Below are 27,975 nucleotides of genomic sequence, written 5' to 3'. Positions count from 1 at the left end.
TCGAAACCCTCCAGTCTTGCTCTGGTCATGAACCTCTACGCTGCTTTCGCTATAATCGAGTCGATTAATGTCACCAACTCTGGCATGCGGAACGGTTTCGAAATGATGTCATCCATCCCAGCAGTAAACGCATCATCGACTTGCTGTGGGCGTGCATTTGCTGTAACTGCTACTATCGGGATATGAGCATGGATGGATCCAGCTTTCTGTAGATCCCGTATACGACGGGCGCAGTCTAGACCGTTCAAGACTGGCATCTCGATGTCCATGAGTATTATTGTCAGGTCATTACCAGTGTTGTTATTATTGGTCCAAAGTCGGGTGGTCTGAATATGTGACAAGGCTTCCTCGCCGTGGTTTGCTATATTTACCTTGTAACCACGCTTCCGGAGCTGCTGACCAAGTCTGAGGTGAAGTATCAGCAAATGCTGGGTGCCGCAATGTCTTCGGGGCAAGGTGTACTTACACTCTCTGATTGATCAAATTATCCTCAACTAACAAAATGTGGATATGATCGGCTGCGGCATTAGGTGGAGGTATGATCGAAGCCGCTACTGCGTCGAGCTTAGTTGTCGACGTGTCGGATTGAAAGATATGAGCAGAACTCAGAACTTCTGCAGCAGTGATCGAGTTGACTCGCATTGCATTGGTCGGGATGGAGTCTGACGGGGGGCTGACTCGGGCAGTCTTCACAAAGAATGCGAAGGTGCTTCCCTGTCCCTCTATCGAGTGAAAGCCCATCTGGCCTCCTTGTAGCTCACACAACTGTTGTAGAGCACAGCGTTAGTATGGCCAAGCTCTAGCAAGCACATTTACCAACCAACGTACCTGACGGGAGATGAACAAGCCGAGTCCGTTGCCACCATATTTGACATGCGTCCTGGTCGAGTCTTGGGTAAACCGAGTAAAGAGTATTCTCTGGCCGTCAACCGATATCCCGCAGCCAGTATCCTGGACAATATATTTCAAGTACAACGTCTGCTCGGGATCAAAGCCATCATCGACGGGATCTTTCAGTGGTAGCAGATACTGTATTGCCTCGTGCTCAGCTTGTGAGGGCTTCGTCGTTGTGGCGGATAATGTTACTCGCAATTCGCGTTTGTCTTCGAATTGAGTAAATTTGACGCTGGCATAAGTGAGTTTGCGATACTGTTGACAACGACATGGACACCCACCTATTACCGATCAAATTGACTAGGATCTGAAGGATCCGAGAAGTGTCTAAGCTGACCCAGGTTACTCCCAAACGATCAAGGGAAGCATCTATGTCCATCTTCCATGTGATATCAGCCGCCCGTAACTCTCCCTCGAACATCTTCATAGCATGCCCCACTGTCCTCTTTGCCTCTGTCGGAATCAACGAGATTGGTAAAAGGTTAGAGTTGAGCTTAGAGAGACACAATATGTCATCAACGATTCTCCTACTGTGTTGCGTACAGAACAGTATTGTATCTGCAGCCTCGATTGCGCTGTCGAGTGCTTCTGTGCTGATTGATTTCCGCCCTTCGGATACGATAGGGAGTTTGCTCAGACATTGCAATATTTCGTCGGCGCTGTGAACAATACTGCTTAGTGGATTACGGATCTCGTGGCTGTGTCAAATGTCAGCATATACCTTCGCAAGTGTGATATCCATGATTACCTCGTCATGTCAATAAACGCTTCTTGGCGCTGTCTCGCTTCTGTGACATCTACAACTCGTTGTCGTTGTAGCTCTTCGGCCTCTTTTATGGTGGTGACATCGACTACGCAGACAGTCACATGTCTGAATGAGCCATCGCTGTTGCATTCGGGAATGCCAGTGCACACTATCCATCTACGTACACTTTCCTCGGGATCATCGGTGGTTCCAAAGGTTTTCATGCGTGCTTCAATTGTTGAAGACTTTTGGTCGTCTACAACGCATCTCCAGAATTCTTTGGCGGCAGGCACATCGTCAGGAAAGAATAGCGTATCCCAAGGCATGACCTCTGCCGGTAAGTCTGAATCCATATTGAACATCTCGAGAGCTTTATCGTTGGCGTACAGTCTGTGGCGATTGTCGTCTGAGATGAAGATGCCGAATGGCATTAAGTCAGCCAGTCTTCGGAACCGTATATCGCTTTCACGTGCTTCGCGTTCCTTGGCCTGCGCTTCCGCTACTCGCTTATTGAGAGCCTCGAGGAGCGAGGCACGCTCGACAGCTTCTTCAGTCTTGCGTTTCTGCACGCGCTCGAGCCATTTTTGCTCTGAAATATCCTGGATGCAGCCGGTCCCGCCAGTGACTACGCCTTCTTCAGAGAGATCAGGATATATCGTGGCCGAGATCCATGTCGGACCTTCGTCTGCCTCACCATCAACATGGAAAGGTGGCTTCCATGGCGTCTTGAAACGAGCTTCGAACTTCATCGGCCGCGCCTGAATCATGGTCGTTTCCCAGACCTCGTAAGCCTTTGGCAGATCCTCCTCAAGGAATACGTTCATCCAAGCTAAAGCACTGGTTACCCCCTTGGGAAAACTGCACATCCTGTACCTATATGTTGTTAATTACAAATCCCTTGATCAAACAGACACTTACACACCATTCCTCATTCGCAAATACCAGCTCGCCATCAGCGCTGATGACGGAGATCGCAACGGCTTCAATGGCGGAGATTCGATCAAGTAGGTCTGTCCTCTTGATGGTCTCCTCCCTTTGTATTCTGAGGTCTGCCAAGGTCTGCATGTAACGAGACACTAGAAGGTCACGCTCATAATTGGACAATTCATCTGTTGTTGTTGGGTTCGACACAGAGGTGTCCAGAAGCAGCTTATCAGACAAGAGTGGCTCCGACTCTTCAGGTGTATCCCTTTCCAATGTGCTGCCTCCCGGGAAAGGAGAAAAGTAAGAGACCGAAACACTCCGCGAATGATGAGCAGTCGGGTCTTCGAGGCCAGTGCTTGACGGCCCGCTCAAAGGAGTGTACCTATTTCTCAAGGAGCTCAGGCCCGGAGAATATGTCTCACCAAGATCAAATTCGCTCTTAGCCGGTCCAGTCAAGAGAAGTGTTTCCATGAAGCTAGCTGTGTATGGCCTGGCTCCCAATCTTGCGCTGATGACATTAAAGTGTCCCACTGTGATGGCATCCCAAGTCATGGCCCTAAAGTTTATTGGCGCGTAGTTTAGATTACTGGCATGATAGTGTTGGCAGATCCAGCGTTTGAAGCTGCCATATGACTCTAGATGCGGCAGGTTGTGAGCTGACTTTGCGGTGTCCTTGCAAATAGCCTCCTGCAGCGCCGGGAATCTGCGCAAGCTCTCGTTATAAAACACTGGCTGAAGAGGAGCTACAGTATATGCGGATTCGATGTCCAGGTCTATGATGAATATTGGTCTTCTATCATTCTCGAGGAGCTCGACCATAGGCATTCCCAGCCAGGACTCCGCGCTAGAAGTAGTCATGTCTACCATGTCTCTACTCTTCTAATAATTCCACTTTTACCAGCTCTTTCATCGCGTCGATCCTAGAAGTACAGGCGATCGCATACACTTGCTGCTGATTTGGCAGTGCGCCCTTGGGTTCGACCGGGCAATACAGCTGTCTTTGTTGTGTTTGTACGCGTAAGGATATCTCGCTAATCAAGCTTACAGCTTCTGGCTTTCTCCTGTTAGGCTAATTGTAGACATCTCTGGATTTAGGCGAATAAGCACAACTGCTTTGCGCGTGTTACTGGTAGACTGTACAGTAGCTGAGTAGTCACGTTCAAACCCTTCGTAAACACTTAGCTTGGATGCGATAAAAGATCATGTGGAAACGTGAAAGGTACCTTTTGCAGATCGATCTGGGGTGCGTGATGCCGGCGGTCTCGGTGCCATGAGACGGAGCCAGACTAAACTGCGGAACGGTGGGCCAGCGGCTTATTCTAATAACGATTACCTCTGTATAGCACCTAAATGATCTTTATATATTCATTCTTGTCCTGACAGGGTCAACCCTCGTCAATTCGAGAAAATGGTACATATAGCTCTACGCGACAGTACCGTCGTGGCGTACAGCGTCCGATCATACAGTAGCCCAGGCATGTGTGCTGAGAGAGCGATCACAGGATGCTCAAAAAGGATTAGCGAGCGGCCCTGAACCGGGCGCCATGAACTGGGGGCTAGTCAGATACCGAAAGCATGATGCACAGATGCTCACATCGAAAGCAGTTTACTTGTACACTCGACAACGTGTGGTTCTAGACTACGCTCTCCTCTATCTGTCCACCTTCCGACAACGCGCCAGCGCGACGTGCTTATGGAAGCGTAAGGTAGGAATCGAAGTCGAAAGAGAGTAGATCATCGAGCATGGGGGTCGGCTGGACACACGAGCAAGGTCAGCACCAGCAAATGACTGGTGAGGTAAGGTAAATGCCCACTTCGCAGCCAGGGTGCGGCGGTCGTTCGACTCAATGGATACGGTCATCAGCGATAGATGACATCGTTGGCATTGTCGCTGGTGAGAAGAATCACTGCAGAAGGAGTAGGACAATGAGGCGTGCCCGAGCCACCGCAGAATATCAAGGCATATCGTGTTGGTGATCGATGTCATTTGCATTTTGCGAAGATTTCAAAGAAGGCAGGTGGGTAAGATAGGTCGTGATAGCCGTTGCGTAACTTACTTTACAGTCTCTATCACCAGTCGCGCCTGCCACAGTGAATGCCAACCCTCATGAACTTCCTACTTAGGCACGGTCATCGCCACACCATCTACTTGCATGGCTCTTCCATATGTCACAGTCAGGTCAATCAACCGGGATAATTGTCTCAAGGTGAAGTACAACCGTCCTCATAACGTCTGTTCTTCCACGATCGGAGTGATCGAGTTGTCCTTCTCTCAAGCATGGCCTCCCAATCTGTTGAAGAAAGCCTGAGAGTACAACGCTTTCTCCAGGGCGAAGAGACTGGCGACGACGCAAGGTGAGGCGTTTGAGCAGTGATGAGGTTATCAGGCTGAATGTAGGTATACAGACAACGTGAAGTGTACAAGTACTACGGACCATACAGAGAGTTCTGTGATTCCACCAAAACCAGCAGGCCAAACACATACCAGTCCGTGAAGGGAGAGTTTGGTCAGGCTACCGACCAACCATATGAGTTCCTTCCATCACCGGATCCGTCCCTGACTGCATTTGCGCAGTCAGGTGCTTTACGCCTTGACTGTCGCCGCGTCTTAGTCTCTTTGGTGGATGGCCGCTATCAGCATGTGATTGCTGAGGTAACCCCCAGATTTTCCATACACAAGGCGACTGCAGAGGACAGTGAGGATGCTCTTTGCTTTGGTCTGAACCAAGATCTAAGGTTTGGAACCTCGTGCTGTGAGTACACTGCCGGACTCATCCCTTTTGCTTCAGGAGAATCCCCGCATCTCCAGGCCGGCGATGTACTTGTCGTGCCCGATCTGTCCGAAGACGCACGTTTTAAGCATGAGCCTTACGTCCGTGGCCCGCCACACTGTCGATTTTACGCAGGGACGCCCATTGTATCACCAGAGAACTACATCATCGGCACATACTGCGTCCTTGACGATAAGCCTCGGGCAGGTCTGTCAGCCGCGGAACTCACATTCCTTAAAGATATGGTAGCATCTATCATGTCGCATCTGGGCGTAATACGCACCAATTCGGAGCTCCGTCGTAGTCGAGACATGGTTGCAGGTATCGGAAGCTTCATCGGTGCTAGATCTGAGATACAACAGTGATGGGAAATCGATGAATCTCGCGAGGATACAAAGCGCAGAACGACTCATCCCGTTCCTGGCAGAAAATCCAATCGTCGCACAGTGTCCGCTGACATTCCAAGACGATCACTACATTGCTCAGATGTGCCTACAAGTGCTTCAAGCGATCGCTTATCTGAGCCTTTGCTCCAACGTTCTCCATCGTCACCTGGCTTATCCACGGAACTGTCGGAGTCTGGCAACACAGACAGATGTTCGTCGCCTTTCACATCGGGACAAGCCAACAGAACCAACTTATCACCAGAGGAAGTGACGACTGCCAGCATCACAGGTATAATTGAACGGGCAGCCAAAATAATGCGCGAAGCACTAGAGCTGGATGGCGCGATCATTCTCGATGCCTCTATCGAAACCTTTGGGGGCCTTGTCCAAGAAAACCCAACATCAGGATCCTCGACAGACACCTCACAATCTAGCTCACATACGAATAGTGGTGAGAAAGGCCCGCACTCGAAGAGTCCGTCGACCGAGATGTGCACTGTCTTGGGGAAGTCTATCGCAAGGACCGGCCGTCCCGGTAGGCAAGATGTGGCCGAACCCTTGTCTATTCCCGAGAGCGTGTTGCAGAGTTTGCTGGAGAAGTTCCCAAGAGGCCAAGTCTGGAACTACGGAATGGACGGAAGCAGCGAAGAGAGCCCGGACCTCGTGAGTGTAAGTGATCATACTGCTCCATGGGCTCATCGAGGTAGGCGTTGGAGATTACGAAAGCTGCTTCATTTGCTTCTCCCAAATGTGCGAAGCCTTGCGTTTGTTGGTATGTGGGACAGCATCAAACGGCGTTGGTTCGCTGGTGCTATCTTGTGGACGTGTAGTCCTACACGTTCTCTTACTCCTGGAATAGAACTGAATTATCTTGTTGCTTTCGGACAATCTATAATGTCTGAGATTGCAGCATTAGGTGCTAAGCAAGCGGATCAAGCAAAGGGAGCATTCATTACCAACATCTCACATGAGCTCCGAACCCCACTTCATGGGATCCTAGGTTGGTTCTGCTTCCAGCATTGCGAAAGCTCGATACTAACGATCAGACAGGCTCGGCTGAGTGCCTCCAAATCACGACACGGGACGATTACCAAGCTGGTCTGGTACACACGATTGACATGTGCGGCAAGACTTTGCTTGACACTTTTGACAATCTCTTGAGCTTTGCCAAGATCAATCCATTGTCCAGAAGTAATGATACCACAAGCAGCGAAGGAGGTGGCGTTCCCAAGATCACGATCATCGGCGAGGAAGAGCAGGTGAGACTTGGCGTCCTTCTCGAAGAGGTCATCAGTACAGTCTTTGCTGGCCAGGAGTACCAGAGGACCTATGGTCAGAGGTCTGCAGACGCAGATATCGGTGGTCTCATCACACGCATCTCGCCTCATACCTTGAATCACGGAAGGGCGAAAGGAAATCCCGAAAGCCTGGACAGAATTGCAGTTTCCGTGACATATTTCAATCCGGAGAGCACTTGCTGGAACGTTCTTACGCAACCTGGTGCCTGGCGCAGAATTGTCCTGAATCTCGCTGGAATTGCCCTGAAGTACACGACCCAAGGCTTCATTAGCGTGACTTTGAGGAACACACGTATCTCTGGAAACCCCGATGCATCGAATTATATCCTCACAATCGCCGACTCTGGCAGGGGCATGAGCAAGCAATTTGTCGATGAGAGTGTTTTTGCTCCTTTCGTCCAGGAGGATCCACTCAGCCCCGGCACAGGTCTTGGTCTGTCCATTGTGAAGCGGATTGTCGACAATATGAACGGTACTATCTCGATCAAGAGCAAGCAAGGCCGAGGTACTACATTCAAAGTTACCGTGCCTCTTATGAGAGGCACACACGTATCCGCGGCATCCGCCATTCACATTGTTTCGGATCGTAGGCATGACCTGAAACTAAATGCAGTTCGAGACTCCATTATCTCAAACACCTCAAGTGACTTAGTTTGGACCTTCGCCGAGATAAGCGAAAAATGCTTTGGGATGGCCACAGACTTGACGACCGACCTCGGGGATGAAAGGCTTTATGTCACATCAGCAAAACACCTTCGACAGCTTCCTGGCAAGATTATCCCTGAATTTTCTAGACCTGACGAACGTCCAACCAGGGTTCTCATAGTGCTTTGCGCGGACTCAGTCACTGCACGAGCCCTGGAGAGCTTCAATACTACCACAACCTTCTCTTACAGGGTTTTCTGCATATCTCAACCGTGAGTGGGACTTCAAGGCCAGCACGGGACTAGCTGACTTTCTCCACAGTATCGGTCCAACCAAGGTCGCTAATGCGCTGGCAGCAATCATGGGCTGGGTGTGACACAAATGCTGACTTTCCATCCCTGCAGCTCAATCCACAACACAACGCGACAAGACCATCGATCAATCCTTTGAGTGGAGTGGTGCCTCAACCATTGCATAGTGATGCTGACCAGGATGCTCATAATCTACCTTCATTCACCGCATCGACGGTAGCGAACCAGAAGAAGGGTGATGTGGCCCCGAATGACTGTCCGATGGCTGATCCCATGCCTCGCGATCCTTCGCCAGCTCTCATGGGGTCAGGTCAACAACCACTCATCCGACTGGAAGACAGTACTCTCTTAGGCAACACAGAAGCCGTTTCGAAGGATAGAGTTCCACCACAGTTTCCTTCTGCTCATGAGGCACTTCAACCTCCTTCTTCAGAGCGCAAAACACCCGTGAACCAGGATCAGCTAACAACTGTGCTATCGTATGATGTGTCATCGAAGACCGAGCACCCTTCCAAAGCTACAATACTGCTTGTTGATGACAATTCCATCAATCTACGGCTGTTAACAACATACATGCAACGGCAACGGCGTACATATAGTGTGGCAGAGGATGGCGCTCAAGCAGTCGAGATGTACTGTGCAGGTGTACCGTTAGCATTTGCAAAATCGCCAGAGCTTTCAAAGGATTATGAAGCTTACAATTTCATCTTCATGGATCTGAACATGCCCGTCTTGGACGGACTAGAGGCTACTCGACGTATTCGAAGATACGAGCGTGATTTGGGACTCAAGCCGGCAAATATCATAGCTCTGACTGGGATGGTCACGGCGGAGGCCAGACAGGAGGCGTTCGCGAGCGGCTTCGACCTGTTTCTGACCAAGCCAGTGAAGCTGAAGGAGATTTCACAGGTATTGGACACGATGTGACATCGACGCCGCTCGCACGACAAGTTTCGATCAACAAGGACTAGTTTTTATGCAAAGAAGTATCTTTTAATGGACTGGCTCAGCCGGCTCACGACAGTAAGCTCACATGCCATTACTATTAACAATCAAAGTATAAGATGTGGCCCACCAGTAGTAATATAGCGAAGCAAGATGAGTAATGCAGAGCCGGAGCTTTGTATGATGTTATTGCATTGCCTATACATTATGTCTAGAACCGAGCTTGTTTCTGAATCAGATGATCCTATGAGACGATTTCAATTTCAGGTTGTATATGGTGTATTGATCGAACAAGCCTAGACCTAGGCCTATTGTGGTAGGCGAAAACGCACGCTTCGACACTGACACTGTACATATATGCATTACAGATGGGGCTTTCATCTATTTTCGCGCCGAATGCGGCATTGATAAGAGATACCCGCCTACTTTAATTCAATCCTCGGAACAACACTCACTCGCAACTTTACTGCGTACAGGACGTTGTAGAAGTCCGCAACAGACGCGGGTAGATCACGGTCTTGCTAGAACGCAACTGCCGTCCCACAGCGCCATCGATCGACTAAACATAAGCCAGATAGTACCTTACGCTGTGGAGTGCTTCTTCACAGGGCTCTTAGCGGGATATCACAGACGTCCCCGCCGGTCTCTACTTTGCTTTTGGTAGTCTGCTGCATCTCATATGGGCGGTGCATTAGCTTGCTGTGTTCTTTAATATCCACGTACGCGATATGTGTGGACCTTGGCCTCGCCTCGCCACACCTCGCCGCGCCTTTGTGTGTATAGTATGTCTATCTGCGAAGCTTTTGCACCCCTCGAGTGGAATAGTCAAGTGGGTGGGTTATGCTTGGAGTGGAGTATATATAGCTCTCTCTCTGATGCTTCTGTTGTGGGTTGTATTGCGAATGTTCTCACTCGTTTCATTTCGTATATGTACTTGGATAACGAGATTTGCTCGCTTTTGATACTCATATACAGTAGCTTCAGTTCTGGTCCAGTCACGATGCTTCTTAGTACAGGTGGAAGTAGAGGGTTCTCCTTTGCTCTCCTTCTGTCCATCTTCCTTGACCTCTCCTTTCTGGCATCTACAGTATACTGTGTCCTATCCGAGGCTCGCACAACTCCTCCATCAGGCGCCATCGTCGTCGACTCATCGGCCTCATCCCACGGCTCGTCCACCGTCTACGCCACGATCCAAGAAGGAGTAAATGCCCTGAGCACGACAGAGACAGGCGATCAGTACCTCTTCATCTACCCTGGGGTGTACAAGGAACAGGTCTACATCGCGCCTCGCAAGGCGAATCTGACGATCCAGGGGTATACTGAGGATGCGTCGTCTTGGGTTGCGAACAGGGTCAATGTCACGTATAATCTCGCGTTGCAGGATACCACTACTGACGACTTGACTGCTACTGTGAGGATTTGGGCGGAGAATGTTAAGGTGGTGAGTTTGTTGCAGCTTTTCGTGTTGACTGTTTTTGCCTTTTTCTTCGATCTGGCGTGTTTTGCCTTTGATTCTCGTTTTCGGAGGCTTTGTCTTGATGCACCTTTTCTCTGTTTCTTTGTTGTCATTCAGGGGGTGTATGCGGATCCAGTCCCAATGCAAAGAGTTGCTGATTCAGGCGTCTGTGCATCGTGCGGGCGATAACATTACTTTGGTCATGTTCCCACCAGAGCACGCCTCGGTAGTGTTGTCACATTTGTGATTAGTACTTTGTGTTTCTGTCTCCTTGACTTGTACTCCTAGGAGCAGCCTCGAAGTGGTGTCACTGCTATAACGCAGAGAAAGCTGATCGTGAGCTAGTACAATCTCAACATCCTGAATACGTTCGGACACACAAACAGCAATGGCCAGAACCTTGCTCTCAGTGCGCAGGCCGCAAATCAAGGATACTACGGGTAAGCAAGAACGTCTCTCATCCATTGAAAGTTCACTACAGCTATTCAGCACAGACTTACTGACTTGTGGTATAGTGTGGGCCTCTACAGCTACCAAGACACGCTCTTGGCAGAGACAGGAGCTCAGATATACAGCGTGTGTCAGATCCAAGGCGCGATAGACTTCATCTTCGGCCAACATGCGCAGGCCTGGCTGCACAACATCTCCATTGTGACCATAGCCGCAGGCAGCATCACTGCATCTGGCCGGGCGTCAGCAGACGATGCCAGCTGGTACATTATCGACGGCAGCAGCATCCACGGCATCAACGCGTCCGTCGAAGCGCAGACCGGCCTCAACTACCTAGGCCGACCATGGAGAGATTATGCGCGCGTGACGATCCAGAACACATATCTCAGTCCCGTCGTCAACACGAAGGGATGGAATATATGGAACAGCGGCGATGAGCGGACCGATCATGTTCAGTTCGAGGAGTTCGGTAACACGGGGCCTGGCAGTTACCCTACGGATGGCAAGGCGAGGGCGAGCTTCAGTAGTCAGTTGACGAAGCCGAGAACAATCGAGGAGATCATAGGTGACAGGTACGAGCGGGAGTGGTATGTCGACGCAGAGTACCTCTCTTGAGTTGCAAAGCTAGACAAAGACCGAGCAAAGAGGAAGTGTTGATTCAATTGCGAGTATGAAACCGAGCGGAAAGGCCGAATCATCCTGAAAGAGGGGTGAAAGTGACAGCGATGGACTTTGTGTCCCAAGGTCTCGACCACATAATCGATGTGTTAGAAATCCATCAAACCAGAAGCGCGCGTGGCTGTCACAAAATTGTAGTGCAGGGACACGATCAGTAAAACAGCCCAGCCACAAGTGCAATGAATTGATTGTCCTCTGTTCTGCGGTATTTATTTACAGCCGAACAAGAAGTGTGTGTGCATGCGCAACAACAGTGCGTCTGCTTTGATTTCGCGGTGGTGTGTACACTGTGCAATAAGGTGCGAACCAAAACGCCACCAGAAGAAACAGACGATCGACCTCGGCGAAATATCCATCCTTCTCGAAGGGATGAATCGATGAACATGAAGCAAACACAGAAAGCAACGCAAAGCGAATCACGCAAATCTCGGAACCTCTTCATCAATCCCCCCCCCCTCCCGTCGGTGGAGATCATCATGTGTGCTCTGCGCCAAGACGAAACAGCAGCACAGCACAGCACAGCACAGCCAGAGATGGCCAAGCAATCGAGAAGCGAAAGAGAAAGAGAAAAGACTGCAGTATTCCAGAGATAAAACACAGACACATATAGTACGCGCGCGTGTGTGCGTATGTGCGTGCGTCAGGCGTCGATGAGATACGATTAAATACGACTACGATCACAACCACAACCACAACCATCGACTGAAAGTGACACGTGGAAAGTGCCATCGAAAAAAATCATTAAACTCATCAATGAAGTCATACCGTACCATCCAGGGTCTACGAATTTTCTCTTTCTGTACCAGTGAACAAAGAGTGGAGTTGGGGTGCTGGGTGCCTTGTCGGCTGCTAACCTTGATGTGCTAATTTTATTTATTTTTCTTACTTGCGCGGTATTGCGCGTTGCTTGCCGTGCGAGATCCGAGAGTTTGTTTGTTTTGAATTTTCGGGCGTGCCTGACTGATGACGATGTCCAGTGGATGTGCCGACCGAATCGTCACTGGAGCGGGACAGGACTGCCGATCTCAGGGCGCTGCTGGAGGGCGACCCTGTTCGATTTTGTCGCATGCGTGTGTAGTCGCTTGATCTGATCTCAAGGCGAGCATGCTTCTACCATGATCCGTGATTATTGTGCACATTCTGGTCTCAATGGTTGTTCGAAGCTGTCTCGTATGTGATGGTGAATTTCAATAGAACCTACGAAGTGTTGTGAAAGACAATATCGGCATCATTGAAGATTGTAGCTAGAATACAATAGCTGGACGAGCTCTCCCTCCGTTTTGCTTTGGCTCAGGACTTACTGCCAATATTGGATTTCTGGTAAAATTGCATATACCAAGAAAGCAAGCACGGTAAAACTCAATCTCGATGTGGAAAAAGCTCTTCTAGTACGTACGAGCTTAGCCATACCATTCCGAGATCAATAAGCCGAGAGAAGATTTCTATCGAGGCTGGAAGGCAAGAAAAAATCGAACAGTCTTCGATCACAAGACACGTAAGCCGTACGGCATCATCATAAGTCAGGCCGCTGCAGTCGATTCGGAGTCCACCTCGATGGCGCAATCGAGATCTGGGATGGCCTAACAGAGATCACTTGGAGAGCAGCTGGCGGATGAGTGGAAAAAGGCACAATGTCACTTAATCAGGAGGAGGTTCAAGAAATGCTTGGTTCGTTGATAGTTGATCATCAAGTTTCTGATATTGTTGTTATGCCAGAAAAAAAAAGAGCTGGCAAAGTGTTTGAGCCCAGTATTGGGTGTCTCGGGGTATAATGCTACTTTCGTCGTCCGCTTAAGACCAGATCCGCCCCCCGAATAATTACATATATTGTATCATGTGACAAGAAAATAAATACTGTGTGAATCGAAGGGTTTTGGTGATGTGTGAAGAAGAAAGAAAAAGCCTCGCCGCCGTTCGCTGCGCCCAATTGTGTTGGAGAGGTGAGAAGAGTATATGTGCAGAATGCACAGCGCTATGCTGTAGCCGAGAAACCAAATGCTAGAAAACAGATAGAACTTTTTGTGTTTATCGTCGAATGCCGACGCGGGTCGTTAAAGAACCGATGATGTCCAGACGCCATTGTCATGTCGTGAACCAAGGATGCTGTAATGCAGAGTACCACCGCTTTGCTCTGCTTCGCGATGATCGAAGCCATGATGGGCATAGTGGAGACGCCAGCAATGATGCAAGGTGGGATGATTGAATAGTAAGGAAAACGCTCGAACGCAGGAAAAATGAGCAAGAAATAACTCAGAAAAACACTAAACCGGTGGAAAAGTCTCCCCCACCGGTCTATTGCTTGCTGTCTCTGCTGATCGTTCGACTGAGGGTTCTGAAGATGCTCCTCGCCCTGTTCGATACGTTTGACGACGTGGAAGCTCTGCTGGATCCAGAAAGCATAGATCCGTTCCTGCCACCCTTGGGCTCCATCTCGTTGATGGCGTTGCCAGCTCCACCGCGACCGATGTGGTAGATGGGCGTCTTGGACATGTTCTCCTTGATCATCTCGTCGCGCTTGAGTTCTTCGTCGAAGCTGAAGATGGCTCGTTGCTCAGGGCTGCGGGTGAAGGTGTTACCCGCGCCACCACGGCCGGCGGTGAACTTGGCAGTAGTCGGTGGGGGAGAGAGATCAGCGCGCGAAGCTGGGCCTGCTGCTGCCGGGCCATGCGTGAGCTCATGTGAGTTATAACGCTTGATGTTGCCTGCACCACCACGACCAGCTTGGATGTATGCTGGACGTCCCCTTGAGGGAACGGTGGGGTGTGGCTCGCAGATTGAGTATCGAGTCATGTTTGGATAGTTATGTGAGGGTGATGTGCAAAAGTATAGATGACTAAGTGTATATATCTATAGCAAGTGGATGTGTGATTCGCGTAGAGCAAAACAGTAGTAGAGACTCAAAATTGTCTGAATTGTTAGGTGTTGGGTTTTGTATTGACCTACCGTAGACAAGTGGCGGAGGGGAGCATGGGTCTATATAGGCCGCAAGTGACATGTTTTCCAAGTATACCTTACCAAGAAACAAATACGCAAAATTGCAACATCGCGAACAAAATCTGAGATTATCCCTGTAAGAGTCATCTCGCCCGGTGCAGAGGTCATGCGTGCGCATCGCACTTCAGTTAACGGCAAGCACTTTGCAGCTAGAGGTTAGAGGGAGAACGTTCGCTGAAAACCTTGACGTAAGCGTTGCAAGGGGCGTCGTGAACTCCGCCCGGACGGAGCCTTGGCTTGGTCTTTTTTTTCACAGACTTTTTTTTGCTCCTCGCCGCCCAGCAACCTTGTAGGCTTGGAGTGTTCGAGCCGACTCTGGCACCTTCGGTCGGTGCCGACACAGAGGTCCTACCTATGATGCAGAACTATTCGTCATCAATTTTGCCGCCCTCTGCGGCGCAGCTGTAAGCAACAAGAGCGGCGAGGGAGAACTATTGCATCAGCAGTACTCGTAAACGAACCCATGTACCGTGCAGACGCGAGAGGAAAAAAACCCGCAGGTAAAATCATAGTACCATTTCTGGAATTTCCTGGGGGTAATAGCGTCGATTTCAGGAGGGCCATATTACCCCCAGGAAATTGAAAAATGGGCCTTGGCAGATGGGCGGAGAGCATGATGCGATTTAACGTGCGAAAAGGCCCACAACGAGCAACTTTGAGGCTGGATGGCTTACGTCCGAAACGGACTCGATACGTGGGGTAACACACGCAGCACACCTACCTTAAGCATAGGCATGCGTTGGACAAGAATATGCTAGCCACTACCCATGCAGCACGTGGACGAAGGAGACACGGCAATTTGACGCAAGGGTAACGTTCTGGTCATGGGGCTCTTGTTTACAACCGCAGCAGACGGCACACTGTATGTGCAACAAGGTACCATGGCTGAATCTGGTTTAATTGTACTTGACCGTACTTTTCTCGTAATGGTGAAGAAACATCATGGAAAGGGGAATCCGGGGCTTCAGCCGAAGGAACTCGCGCCCACAGAAGTCAAGTCTTGACACGACTGCTGTGACAGCTAGACTAAGGTACAGTAGCTGAGACCTTCCAAGTGCTCGTCCCCTCCTTCTGTAACAGACTATTTGGTAATACATTCGGAACCCCGGAGGGGTAGATGCACGCCTTTCCCCACATTGTTGCTCCTCCCCGTTCACCGACCCCCTCAATGTACAGGTAGGTAAGGTAGGTAAGTAGAGGGTATGTTGCCTGAGCTCGAGCTTTTCTCCTGCCAGAGCACCTTCTTCATCAGGAACCATCATCAGCTCGACCGTGCCATTTGACTTTGCGGGGCTGAGATCACGAGATTCGAATCAAGAGGACCTCGAAGGTGCGGTGAGCCAGATGAATCGTTGATCTTTAGGACTTTCCAAAAGCGTCTATTAGTAGCCGCGAATGGCGGCGGCTTTGTCATTGTTGTTGCCCCGTGAAAAGCAGTGGAGCCAGCCAGGAGCAATTTCCACTGGGCGACGAATGGTTGTCGAGGAGCGAGAGATCACGCGAATTTGGTGTGAATGATGTCTGGGTTCTCGTGCCAGTCATCGATGCTCACCCACATCTATGCCGTGTCAGTGTTGAAGCTGCAGAAAAGACTTGGCATGCTTGGAGAATTGCACTCACCCTTCTAAACGTGCTCAAACCTGCAAGGATACTGCCTCCTATCCAGGTCGAGTACTTGCGCTCGGGTGGAGCGAAGATCTTGATCCGCATGTCCTTGACCGCCAACCGTTGCAGCTCGTGGAGAAGCCTGTCGCCGAATCCCTTGGTCAAGGTCGATCCACCGGACAGGACAATGTTGCCGAAGAGAGACTTGCGGAGGTCCATGTCTGTACGACCTATTGCGTCTACGACTATTTGGTGGATGCCGGGATACTCAAGACCAATGATCTCTGGGTCAAAGAGGATTTCCGAGGCTCTGAATCGCTCTGGACCAATCTACGCACCGAGTCAGCACAACTCGACAGTCAAAGACAAGACGTTGCAGCAAATCACCTTTAGTTTCTGTCCATCTGGCAAGACATATTCCACAGTCTTGTCGTTCTGTCTGCCGCCTCCAACAGCCCACTCTTTCTCTTCCTTCTTGGGATCGAGAGCGACGTAGCTCGTCTTCTCCTTGATCTGCCGCACGACCTCCTTCTCTGCACTCGTGTGGAATATGTAGCCACTTTTCCGTAGTAGCGTTTGTAGATGCTCTGTCACGTCCCTGCCTGCTACATCGATTCTTCGTATACTGTTGGGGATGGCGAAACCTTCGTAGACAGGCACAGCATGCGAGACTCCATCACCCGAATCGAGCACGATTCCGGTGGTCCTACCCGAGGCGTAGAGCGAGAGCACAGCTTGTATCGACGTGAATAATGCAGGTACGTTGAATGTCTCGAACAGGATTTGGGCGGCTGTGTCACGATTTGATCGCGGATTGAGAGGGGGCTCGGTCAAAAGCACGGGATGCTCTTCGCTCAGCGTCTTCAGCTCTTCAGTATAGACATGCTGCCAGATCTTCTCCATGTCGTCCCAGTCGGTGACAATGCCGTGCTCCAGCGGGTATCGAATCTTGAGCAAGCCCCTCAGCTCTTGTGCTTTTTGCCCGATGAAGACGTCGCCCTCCAGCGCGCCTGCCAGCACCCGTAGATGTTTCGGTCGTCCCACGTATGAAGGGAAGAAGCACTTCGGCGCGTCTTCACCTGCGAAGCCAGCTCGTATCGTTCCGCTGCCGTTGTCGAGCACAATGGGCGCATTGTGCAGAGTGTCAGCCATGCCGTCCGGGGCGAGATCGATTTGGTCTCTGACTTGCGTCTGTCCGCTCTTGCGTTCGTCCGAAGAATTGGTGTCAGGGATTCTTTCTAGTCTCGGATGCTGCTGGTGCTGCTGCTCTTGCTGTACATGGTCGTCTAGTCGTGATCAAAAAGAGAGAATTGTTTGTTTAGTTGCGTGGAGCTCCTGGAAAGTTGACGCGCTGGAGCTTCACCGATACCGAATCGCCAAGATGTTCTTGTCCCAATCGAGACTACTGCCTGCTATTTACAAAGGTACACACCCAATTCTAATGTGCCTTGCACTGTGTGGTATAGCATATTAATCACACAATCCACTGTCTTATCGAGATATCACCTTGGCCCGGTCTATAGTCGGAAGACGAAGAGGGACTTCATGGGGCGAATTGGGAGATATACATAAACTCAGTATCTACCTACCTTAAGCTTCAGCATGACTACCTAGCCTTGAGGTACGGACTCTTATGGTGCTCGGTCGTACGGTTAAGTTTGCGGTTTTGTTTTTGCAGTAATGAGCACTACACCCCAGATCCTTCCATAACAGTGGTGTTGAAGTGTTCGTTCGTAATTATACACATTAATTAAGCTATTAAGCTAAACTTTCAAGGCTGAACAAGCAGCACTAGCCATCGCGACGCCACCATCCTGCTCCGTCGTCTGCGTCGTGATAGTGTACAAACATAAGTAGAGGTTAAAGGAAGTAAAAAGATATAGGAGATACGAGAGTTGCAGGCATCGAGAACGCTTCGTAATTGTGATCGCGTCGCAATCGGGTCAAACATATCCTGCCACGGTCGCAAGGACGCGGTATCATGTTGGTACCAGCCCGTCTCCACTCAGTGGCGTCGACGCCTTGATAGACGTTGATCGAAAGCAGATTTGCGGCCAAATGACCATGCAAAGGATATGGACGAGGCTTTGGAGGCTTAAACTTGGCTCATGGCAGGGCCCTTTCTGATGCCACCAGCGCCACCACGGCGCATGTTGAGGCTGGAACCGCTGCCCTGCATACCCGAGAATACGGCAGATGCGGTGAAGGCAGCGAAGCCGAACCACAGGAATGCGGTCGAAGCCTGGGCCTCACGGCAGCGCTTCTCAGTGTTGTGAGAGCCGTTGGTAATGTGGTTGGAGAGGGTGTAAGACTGTTGTCTGTTAACTTATCATATTACAATAGACAGGGTCTGTTTAGACGTACTCGGTTGCTGCAGCTGTGCACGTGGAGCTCAGCAGCCATGGCGACAGCTCCGCAGAAGAAGAAGATCGCGTTGAGTGCGTCGAGAACAACCATGACGAGAGGGTGGCCTTGGAACGACTCCTTGAGGGTGGCCGGGATAAGGTAGAATAACGACACCATGGCAAATACCGACACGAACATGTCGTAGTTGACAAGAGATGGGTTGCCAGCGTAAGCAGTTGCGATCATGTTACCAACAAGGGACATGATGAGAAGCGCCCAAATGAACTGCCATTTCGTTAGTAAATCATCTCACATCTCAATGCGATTTCTCAGTCGCAATGAGCGTTGACTGGACCGGGCGCATACCTCGAAGCCGCGCATCGCCAAGTTAATCGCCTTTGCAACCATTTTTGCGGTGTTGTGAGGAGTGGGGAAAAACTAGGTGATTGAGGTGGCAAAAGATTTGCTTTCTGAGTGCGGACTGGTGAAAAAAATGTCGCTAGATCTGGAGAAGAGCAAGATTTTGAGATACAGGATACCTTCGATTGCTTATGAATGGTCCAGCTGATCTGGATGTTGGAAACGTACGGATGACGACGTCATCGGCGTGATGTCAAGGTCGAAGCTTCTGCGTTCTGCAACCCGCTGTAAGACAGCTTGAATCGGACCACACGGCATCATCGTCCACCTACATTCACTTATTTCTGCAGCTAATCAAGGCGCTAAATATGTAACTGACTTCCTTGAGACTGCTTTTGGATGCGACATACTCTTGGTTCATGACGGTATAGCTAATTGGGTGCTTCCAGAACGCTGGACAGACCTGTTTTTACCACTTCGGTGACTTCTCGCACGTCCAGTATAGCGACACTGCGGAGGATCCCCCAGCTTTTCCCGCGGATCCTCACGGCAACAGAACGTTATGTGTTGTCTCGCGTGTACTCATATGCTGTCTCCCGTTATATTGTCTGCTAACACCGTGCAACAAACAACATCCTCAGGCAGATAATTAATTAGACGGCGACGTTTCTCACCCGTGCCAAATCATAACACCAATCTTCCATGTACTCAGGGTCGTGGTATCTAGTACAGGGATGGATTAAGGTTGACAAAAGCTACAAGACAAGCATTTCTTGCGCCATAAGAGTTAGTTCCCGTTAGGTCGTGTCTTCCCGAGTCACTAGCGCTTAGTGATGAGATCATTTGACCTCGAAAAAAATTCTTTGTAGGTGTGAGGACCTTTCAAAGTGACGATGAGATGGTTAGGGTACTGGCAGTTGAGTCACCAAATATTTCGAAGATACTGCAGAGCCTCATGATCGCATGACAATTTCAGCCCAAATCAGGTAAGCCTCTCACGAAGGAGTTGCAGACTTTCGTGTGATGAAGCACAGCGATTTTTCTCCCGCGGCGTTTGCGGAATTGATGACGGCTTAAGGGCCCATTCACATGTGAAATGCAGGGCATGGCAACTCAGGCCGCATATCTCACACCTTTCGAGCTGCGGAACACGAGGAAGTCTGCGGATGTTCAAGAAACCGTATATACATCAGACGGTGCATATGTGAACTACCGGAGCTAAAAGTCGACAATACGCAACAAATCAGTAGATGTATAGGCGTAGTTGCAAGAGCACTGGTATCATCTTCGGCGTGGCCAGATCAGATCATCAATGACAAAGCAAGTACGGAGTATATAACAAAAAGCACAAGTGTCGACACCGCAAAGCATAGACTAGACAAGAATCTCTGCGTATCGCTGACTCGTCTCAGGAGTATCAACAAAGGGTAGGTCGTTGATGTAGAGCCTTTACAGATCATACCTTGGACCACACCCATGGTACGATGGTCGGAGCTATGTCTGATGCCCGAAATCTGTTCCCGGCCCGACCTAGCGCTACACTTCCGTTGTCAAACTCGACGACTTGCTTTACCGCCTATTCTCCTCGCATATCGAACACCGTCACATTACTGTCTAGTCACGCTTGATTTAAATCTCAGCAATGATTATCACCAAAGTGTTGCATGCGCGACGAGTGCTCTTCGACAATGCATTAGCACTGTCGACGCATGCAAGCCTCTATTTAGGGGCAAGGTATTCAACATGGCCGCGAACTCCAATGCGGCCCACTTTCCAAGTCCATACACGAAGGTGCCGCCAAACATTTCCCGTTCAGGATGTCTTCCCCAGGCGCTCCTGGCAAAGCGATGGTTACACCTATATGAATTGACTATGTTTCATCCGTATATTTGCTGTGGGTGGAGAAGTCATCCATCCGCCCGACTCCGACCTATCCGCAATAGCGCCATCAACTTATACAGTCTCTTTGCTACAGAATGTGACAAAACCTCAATTTCGCCATCGACTCTGCGCGTACAGGTGACGAGGCTGCTGTCCTAAATATATTGCCCAGCTAGCTCATCTACTGGCAATCACGTAAGCATACATACGTGAGCAGCTGGTGTTATGGACGATGAAACTCAAGCTGCCTCTTCGCAGTCAGATTCATCTGTAAAGAGAGGCACGGGAGAGTGACAATCACTGGAATGGCACATTGGACCTCTACCTGCATCACGAGATTCAGGTGCGCCTGTCGCGATATGACCCAGGCGCACATCCTGAAGGTGACTTGCTAGCAGTCTCGGGTCCTAAAGCGTAGAGGTAGGAGAGCTTCGAGGATCTATATTGCACAGAAGTGTTGGTCCAAGCACTATACATGATCTAGCAGCAGCATTCGAGGATGGTGCGTTAATGCGGTACACAGCGTTACTTGACCTCAGAGAATACTAAAATAGAGGCAAAGCTAGTCAATGGTCTTTTATATGCGCGAATCACTGGGACCTATGGGGCCTCATCCGAAGAGCTCCAACGACATGGTCTACAAACATAAGATTGGACCACTCTCCGCTGTTGATGTTGCCGTTGAACCCGCAAGAGAGCTGGATCACAGTCCTTGGTAACCTAACTACGAATGATCTTGAAATGATCAGTGAGTGGCATCCGTGTACCGGGATCGAATATCGCTCGAAGCGCCGTTACTCCTGGGTATCCGCTGTCCGTACAGCGAATCTTGTCGCACGTATGCGACGGAGTCGAAAGCTTTGAATGAAGGGAAGCGGACTGATATGAGGGGTTGAACGAAGGGAGCACTAGATCAAGTACCTACGTCCATGAACACGACACCTAGTTCGCAGTACTGTGAGGTTCCTTCTGCCCGTGTAAGCAACCCCAGCTACAGAGTGGGAACTACATGCTGATGCAATCTCAGCTGGCGTAAGCTTGCCTAACAAAATTGGTGATTCGAAGCACTTGTGCTCAAGAATCATCATTCTCCGCACGTATACGTTGCATACGACCACGAGCGCATAACGTAGGCTGGCTGGATGTTACAACATCCTTTCTGCGCACCTTGATTGGTATCACAGCGTCAGTTATGTACAATCATGAGTACAGGCGCTGTCTTGTAGCAACACCAATACCGGAGAAATTATAGGACTCCTCCTGCTTCGCACAGGACGGGGGATATTTGGGAAGATTGTTACACCTGGAGGTCCACCTGCCGAACACATTGGTTCCATTGATGCCCAAAGACAACTGAAATCAAGCTGGAAACGCAGTCAGAAGTATTGCGCCGTTTATCGCTTAAAATCGATGTACGTCGGAGTATCGCTAAAGAGCCGGTAGATCACTTATGCAGGGTAAAAGGAGGAGCAATGCCATCAGGACTGTCAGCTAGGGGACATCCTCTGTTCGACATGCCGGTGCTACAGCCTCCTTCAAGCCTCATCCATGCAATAATCGGCACTGATGTGTAGGCAGGGATTGTTGCTCTTTTGCTACGCGTCGGATCCTTAGGTGTGAGATACTGTATGTACGTGCGAACATGCCGAGGCTTCGGCGTTATCATGATTACTTGCAGGTGGGTTACAGTGTTGCAACATTTCGAAGTATGCATGGAAGCAATATACCTGAAACCAATCAGACCAACATTTGGGAATGTTAAGCTCTGGCTCGGCCAGTCAAGGTCGAAGAAGTGGTCGCACAACGATGGCCAATGGAGAATGTATTTGATGTGACAAGACGTCCATTGGCTCTCAATTGCCGGTCAATCGTTATTACACCCACATTCATCACAAGCTAAACATGCCACAAGCATAGCGATCAATATACAAGCAATACAAAGAGGAGACGTTGTGGTAGAGCGCCAACGAGACCACAGTGGAATATGTTCAGGGGACCGACCGTCGACATCGAGGCACATTCTTGGACTTCCACCTAATGACCTCGGTCAAGAAGGTATGGAAGGTAAGGTATGAGAAGGTGTTGTGTACCTACCTTAAGTACTGCATCCTTCACATATACACATACAATCAGCTAGGACACACTCACACTACGTGCATCGTGTGATCTGTCATCCAAAACTCGTAGATACACTGAGGCACAAGATTGTCGTGATCGACGAGCATGTAATCAATGCATTCTGTTCTCCCATGGTAGCTGCCGTGAGGCGCATATTCTGGCCATCATTATGACCGTCACGACTTCGAGTCATAAGTCGTGGGAGCTTACTTGCTACCTCAACATCTTGACTCTCTACTTGTTGCTGACAGCACAGCTTATCACTCTACAACAGGTGGGTACTTTGCTATCGACGTATTCTGGGATCCGCTCTCACCTGGGTGTCTGATCGACTCGGTGCATCTTTAGTTCCTCCTCTGTGAGTCGCACATGAGGGGCAGCACGTGTAGGAGCCGACATACACACGGTCGCCTGCTGTACTGGGGCCATCCAGAAGCAATGTTTCCCGTCTAATCACCGATGGACCACCTTCCCAATATACGACTCCACCAAAGCATCAAGGTTGCTTTGCGCCAGAAGCCAACAATCTGCAGCCTCATATTTTGCTATAATAGCAGACGAGGCTTTACCTATGTCTCATGTCTTTCTGAGTCTGAGTCAGGTCTCAATATTCGACTAACACATCATCAAAGCAACGGAGTATCACGCCGAAGCAATCCGAAACATGTATCATTCACATTCGTATTGCCAAGGTACGAAGTACTATACCATGCAACACGCTTCTACGTCTCGCAGAAGATAATATGAACGGAGCACCGACATGTGCCTTTGCTATCGAAGGCTTTGGGGCCGAAGAGCCGGCAGAAGGCTCTGGTCGCCTAAACGCGTGTAGTCTTGCCACGCGCATCGCCTGCCCTGCGGTCTGACGAAGGTGTGCGGTTCCATTGAACGCCATGTAGTGATATGTTCCGACAACATTCTCCGGATGAGTATCCTATCGAAGGATACAGATACTCGCCAGCTGTACCTATGCCGCAATGGCTTGTTAAGATGCAGCTGGTGGCTAAGATGCAGGACATGCTCTTCAGTCTCGGCTCTGCGCAGCCATCCATCGCATTCCCAAGAGTATTTCCGTGGATATGATACTGTCGAGGACGAGCGTGACGCCTAAGGTTCCTGATCTAGGACGGCAAATACCTTCTTTCACCCGGCCCTAGTAGTGGAGGTTGCCCATGTCAAATCTGTAAGGCGCATGGCAAGGCAGAGGAGCAGATCAGTGCGACATCTGCACTCTAGCAAGGTAACCCCATGACACCCTTGATCGTGGGGCGATCGAGCACATGGCTAATGTCTGCCGTGAGACTTCACTAGTAGTAGTTGCGCACACTGTATGCGACGTTGCAGCAAAGCCAAGATACTGTACTTTACCCCGCAAAAAAAGCACCAACGAAGCCATGCGAATGGACAACTGGAATGGTTCCGGTGCGCGCAAAGAACCTTCTCTAGCCTAACAATTTCTCTATAACAGCCCGTTTGTTTTGACTCGACCGAGATCCTCCAACTAGAGGACAGGATTGTGTTGTACTATAACGGTCACCGGATTGTTACTCGCTGATCCTATGCGCCAATCATTGGGGCTCAATACGCGCTTTTTTGCCTCTGGGGCTGGCCATAAGCCAAACCCGTGACTCTTGGTTGCGCTTTGCCCGATAGTATAGCACACCAATGTAAACTTCTCAGGTTTGTCCACGTTGAATTGTGCGGGCCAATGATGACCAAATTGGTGCTTTCCTTCCAGAACATGTCAGCTGGTAATACAGCCTGCCGATGTACTCCCCGTCAAACGCCGTAAGATGATGTGGCAGTGACATTCGCACTAAGTGCTAGAAGCCTAGGTTGGTGGTTAAGGAAGGAGGTCTCGTACTCGTAGAAGGTAGTTACCTTATACTTTCCCATTGTGCTTTATTCCGTCATTTTGATTTGCCTATAACAGTGGACGCGACTTCCTTTTCCATTGCTTTCGCGGCTGATCGGTCGATTACATTTGATTGCCTTACTCTAGTTTCGGCCTTCACTGACTTCTGTCCTTGTGAGCGAGATCTACGCTGCAGGCAAAGTGTCCACGCGGTCTGAACAGGGCCACAACGTCCTGCTTCTTCTCGGCCCCGACCAGATCTCGCTACAACGCAGAGACCCGACAACACGAGGTTGCTGGAAGACCAAGTGACGCACATCGGACCTGCGCCGGATCGGTCCACAAGGTTACAACTGAGCCAGACAGGACACTGACTGGTCCTGTGTTGTATACATTATATAAAGGATCCTCCGCCTCATAGGCTTGTTCTCCCACACATCAGCTCGATAGCTATCACATGCCGAAGTGACAAAGCCGAAAGTCTACCTCACTAGCAGCTGATTATTCCTTCACCTCAAATCCTTACACATAAAATTGAGCAACACTCACATTCTTGCTCGAGCAAAATGTTATTTCTACCTCTCAGCATCATCTTTGCCCTTTGCGGACAAACCATTGCAGCCTCCACGGCAGACTGGCGTTCAAGGTCGATATACCAAGTGTTGACCGATAGGTGGGTTTTCTCGTGACGTGACAACAGCTTGGCTGATTGTCTAACACATTGTTCAGATATTCCCGTACAGACGGCAGTACAACTGCACCATGCAATACCGAAGATCGCGCGTACTGTGGTGGTACCTTCCAAGGGATTATAAGTCACCTCGACTACATTCAGGGCATGGGGTTCACGGCTGTAAGTAATTCGTCCCTTATTCCCTGCGGTGACTGCTGACACGGATCCTTGTCCAGATCTGGATCTCACCTGTCACCTTCCAGGTCCAGGGGACCACTGATGCAGGAGAAGCTTATCACGGCTACTGGCAACAAGACCTTTACCAAATCAATTCGAACTTCGGTACTGCCTCCGACTTACAGTCACTGGCAAGTGTTCTTCATGACCGAGGCATGGTACGTGTCATAAACATGTTTTTCTCGAGACTACCGGTTGATTGACAAACGCTGCAGTATCTTATGGTAGATATAGTTGTTAACCACAATGGATGGGCTGGCGACTCCGACAGCGTTGATTATTCCGCCTTCAACCCATTCAACAGCCAAGATGATTACCACCCTTACTGCCCAATCGACTATGACAATAGCACTAGCCTTACACAGTGCTGGATGGGTGACTCATCTCTTGAGCTGGTTGATCTCAAAACAGAGAGTGATAGCGTCGCTTCCGGCTATCAGACTTGGATCTCACAGCTTGTCTCGGAGTACTCTAGTAAGTGCCACTTGTGATTCTTCTTCCCATCTTGCATGATCACAGCCACCAGCATGAATTAGCACGCCGAGAAACGGTTCACTAACATGTCAACTCACACCAGTCGACGGACTTCGCATTGATACTGCTATGGAAGTGAACCGCGGATTCTGGTCCGGCTTCATGAGCGCGGCAGACATGTTCGCCACCGGCGAATACAACAATGACGATGTCAACACAGTCTGTGAGGGGCAGAATTACCTTCCAAGTGTTCTGAACTATGCTATGTAAGATTTCACTTCCCTTCAATTCTTCACATGAGTGTCCAAGGTCGCGTTTTCACTTTTCTTGTCATCGTCAAACAATACTGACCGAATCCGCACTAGTTACTTTCCTCTCTTCGCAGCATTCTCAAGTACATCAGGTGACATGTCCGCTCTCTCGAGCATGGTAAACTCGGTCAAATCTACCTGCTCCGACGTCACAGCGCTGTGCACTTTCTCCGAGAACCACGATCAGCCCCGTTTTGCCTCGGTGACTGGCGACATGTCTCTCGCACAGAACATTCTCTCGTTCACTATTCTAGCAGATGGCATCCCCATCGTCTACCAGGGACAAGAACAACACTACGATGCTCTCGGAGGTTCGAACGACCCCTATAATCGCGAAGCTCTATGGTTGAGTGGATTCGATACCACATCTGCATTGTATACGCTCACTGCTAAGCTGAACGCTTTGAGGAATCATGCCATCAGCGCAGCGTCTGATTATCTGGATTACAACAACTACGTCATCTACGGGGACACGTCCACCATAGCTATGCGCAAAGGCTACGATGGCACACAGAGCATCAGTGTCCTGACTAATCTGGGACTGGACGGTGGAGACGATTACACGTTGAGTCTGGGCAACACAGGATGGACTTCTGGGACCCAGGTCATGGAAGTGCTGGGTTGCACAAGCGCTACTGTTGACGACAGTGGCAACCTGCCTGTCCCCATGTCTTCAGGATATCCGAGGGTTTATTACGAGCAGAGCGCTGTCTGCGACTGGGGACTTTGCTCATGCTGATGATTTCGTGCCTTTTCTTTTCTTTGCTCTTCTCTTCTTCACTTTCAAGTTTTTTTCTTTTTCCTTACCAATTGTTCTGTCCTAACAAGCGAGCCAAGCGGCATTTCTGCTACTCATTACGATATATGACATGGATGTGAGCAACACAAGTCTTACGACCATACAATTTGTCTTTCTCTGTTCACGTTTTCGTCTGTACTTTCCATTGTACTTTCCATAGCTCAATGGATTCACTGCAAACATCCAAGACATCACCGCAAATCAAGGGGAAAAGCCCACACCCGCTAAAAATAAAACTATATATACCGCAGAACCTGACCGACGCAACAAGTCAATTGCAACCAGCAAAAGCCAGTCCTCGCAGAGCGACTAACTTGATCAATTCAGACCTTGCCGGGGTAGCTCAATCGGTAGAGCGTGTGGCTCTTATTCATACAGAGACAACCTCAAGGTCGCGGGTTCGAGCCCCGCCTTCGGCTATTCCTACTATTCGCGCTGGTTGCGAGCGACCTTTTTGGCGGCTGTGATTGTGGGTGGGCCATGCCTTTTGTGTTTGAGTCTTCGGGGCTGGGTGTGATGTTTTTGATCTCGTCGAGTTATGTACAGTAGACTACCTTACGCAAGTAGGACAAGAGCAACCGCTCCACGCGCGCATGTTTGCGTGTGACAAGAAGAGCAGCATGTATAGACGAAACCCAACCACCCACGCGCTCGGTATCGGCAAAAAAACCCTCGACACTGAAACATTCAAGCAGATGCATCTACAAGTAAGGTACTGTATGTGTGCTAGCTACCCTACTTCGCCTTGCCCCTTCAGCTAATAGATTGGCCGATACCCGAGGAGAAGATCTCAGTCCGGTGTAGCAGTCGTAGTAGGAG

General features: G+C 49.8%; 7 protein-coding genes across 9 annotated transcripts; 3 read left to right on the top strand and 4 right to left on the bottom strand.

Moving 5' to 3' along the window:
* Nucleotides 1–35: 35 nt before the first annotated feature.
* On the bottom strand, nt 36–3,430 carry AAFC00_000785 (uncharacterized protein; the record flags this gene model as incomplete). Of its 2 annotated transcripts, none has more annotated exons than XM_069347499.1 (6): nt 36–405; nt 467–765; nt 829–1,126; nt 1,176–1,592; nt 1,643–2,512; nt 2,562–3,430. In XM_069347499.1, the coding sequence occupies 6 exons, from the start codon at nt 3,428–3,430 to the stop codon at nt 36–38; spliced, it is 3,123 nt and encodes a 1,040-aa protein (XP_069203347.1). The 2 variants fall into 2 exon arrangements, with proteins under 2 accessions (XP_069203347.1, XP_069203348.1); XM_069347500.1 differs by having other exon boundaries at nt 2,562–3,421.
* A 2,605-nt stretch (nt 3,431–6,035) lies between these two features.
* Nucleotides 6,036–8,039, top strand: AAFC00_000784 (uncharacterized protein; the record flags this gene model as incomplete). 2 transcript variants are annotated; one of them, XM_069348527.1, is made up of 3 exons in its annotated part: nt 6,036–6,720; nt 6,771–7,935; nt 7,985–8,039. In XM_069348527.1, 3 exons carry the CDS (start codon nt 6,036–6,038, stop codon nt 8,037–8,039), a joined length of 1,905 nt encoding a protein of 634 aa, XP_069203346.1. The 2 variants fall into 2 exon arrangements, with proteins under 2 accessions (XP_069203346.1, XP_069203345.1); XM_069348412.1 differs by having other exon boundaries at nt 6,495–6,720.
* A 1,880-nt stretch (nt 8,040–9,919) lies between these two features.
* On the top strand, nt 9,920–11,440 carry AAFC00_000783 (uncharacterized protein; the record flags this gene model as incomplete). Its single annotated transcript, XM_069347498.1, has 3 exons — nt 9,920–10,360; nt 10,721–10,815; nt 10,891–11,440. 3 exons carry the CDS (start codon nt 9,920–9,922, stop codon nt 11,438–11,440), a joined length of 1,086 nt encoding a protein of 361 aa, XP_069203344.1.
* A 2,355-nt stretch (nt 11,441–13,795) lies between these two features.
* On the bottom strand, nt 13,796–14,293 carry AAFC00_000782 (uncharacterized protein; the record flags this gene model as incomplete). Its single annotated transcript, XM_069347497.1, has 1 exon — nt 13,796–14,293. One exon carries the CDS (start codon nt 14,291–14,293, stop codon nt 13,796–13,798), a length of 498 nt encoding a protein of 165 aa, XP_069203343.1.
* A 1,699-nt stretch (nt 14,294–15,992) lies between these two features.
* Nucleotides 15,993–17,254, bottom strand: AAFC00_000781 (uncharacterized protein; the record flags this gene model as incomplete). Its single annotated transcript, XM_069347496.1, has 3 exons — nt 15,993–16,055; nt 16,118–16,432; nt 16,490–17,254. The coding sequence occupies 3 exons, from the start codon at nt 17,252–17,254 to the stop codon at nt 15,993–15,995; spliced, it is 1,143 nt and encodes a 380-aa protein (XP_069203342.1).
* Nucleotides 17,255–18,197: 943 nt separating this feature from the next.
* Nucleotides 18,198–18,856, bottom strand: AAFC00_000780 (uncharacterized protein; the record flags this gene model as incomplete). The annotated part of the gene is made up of 3 exons (XM_069347493.1): nt 18,198–18,413; nt 18,467–18,733; nt 18,815–18,856. The coding sequence occupies 3 exons, from the start codon at nt 18,854–18,856 to the stop codon at nt 18,198–18,200; spliced, it is 525 nt and encodes a 174-aa protein (XP_069203341.1).
* A 6,372-nt stretch (nt 18,857–25,228) lies between these two features.
* Nucleotides 25,229–27,096, top strand: AAFC00_000779 (uncharacterized protein; the record flags this gene model as incomplete). Its single annotated transcript, XM_069347492.1, has 6 exons — nt 25,229–25,335; nt 25,392–25,515; nt 25,572–25,730; nt 25,788–26,046; nt 26,150–26,312; nt 26,412–27,096. The coding sequence occupies 6 exons, from the start codon at nt 25,229–25,231 to the stop codon at nt 27,094–27,096; spliced, it is 1,497 nt and encodes a 498-aa protein (XP_069203340.1).
* Between the last annotated feature and the right edge of the window lie 879 nt (nt 27,097–27,975).

The sequence above is a fragment of the Neodothiora populina genome (assembly GCF_041146345.1).
Source record: "Neodothiora populina strain CPC 39397 chromosome Unknown canker_contig_12, whole genome shotgun sequence".
NCBI lineage: Eukaryota > Fungi > Ascomycota > Dothideomycetes > Dothideales > Dothioraceae > Neodothiora > Neodothiora populina.
Note: the sequence above shows the minus strand (reverse complement) of the source record. Positions and strands in the feature narration are given on the sequence as shown.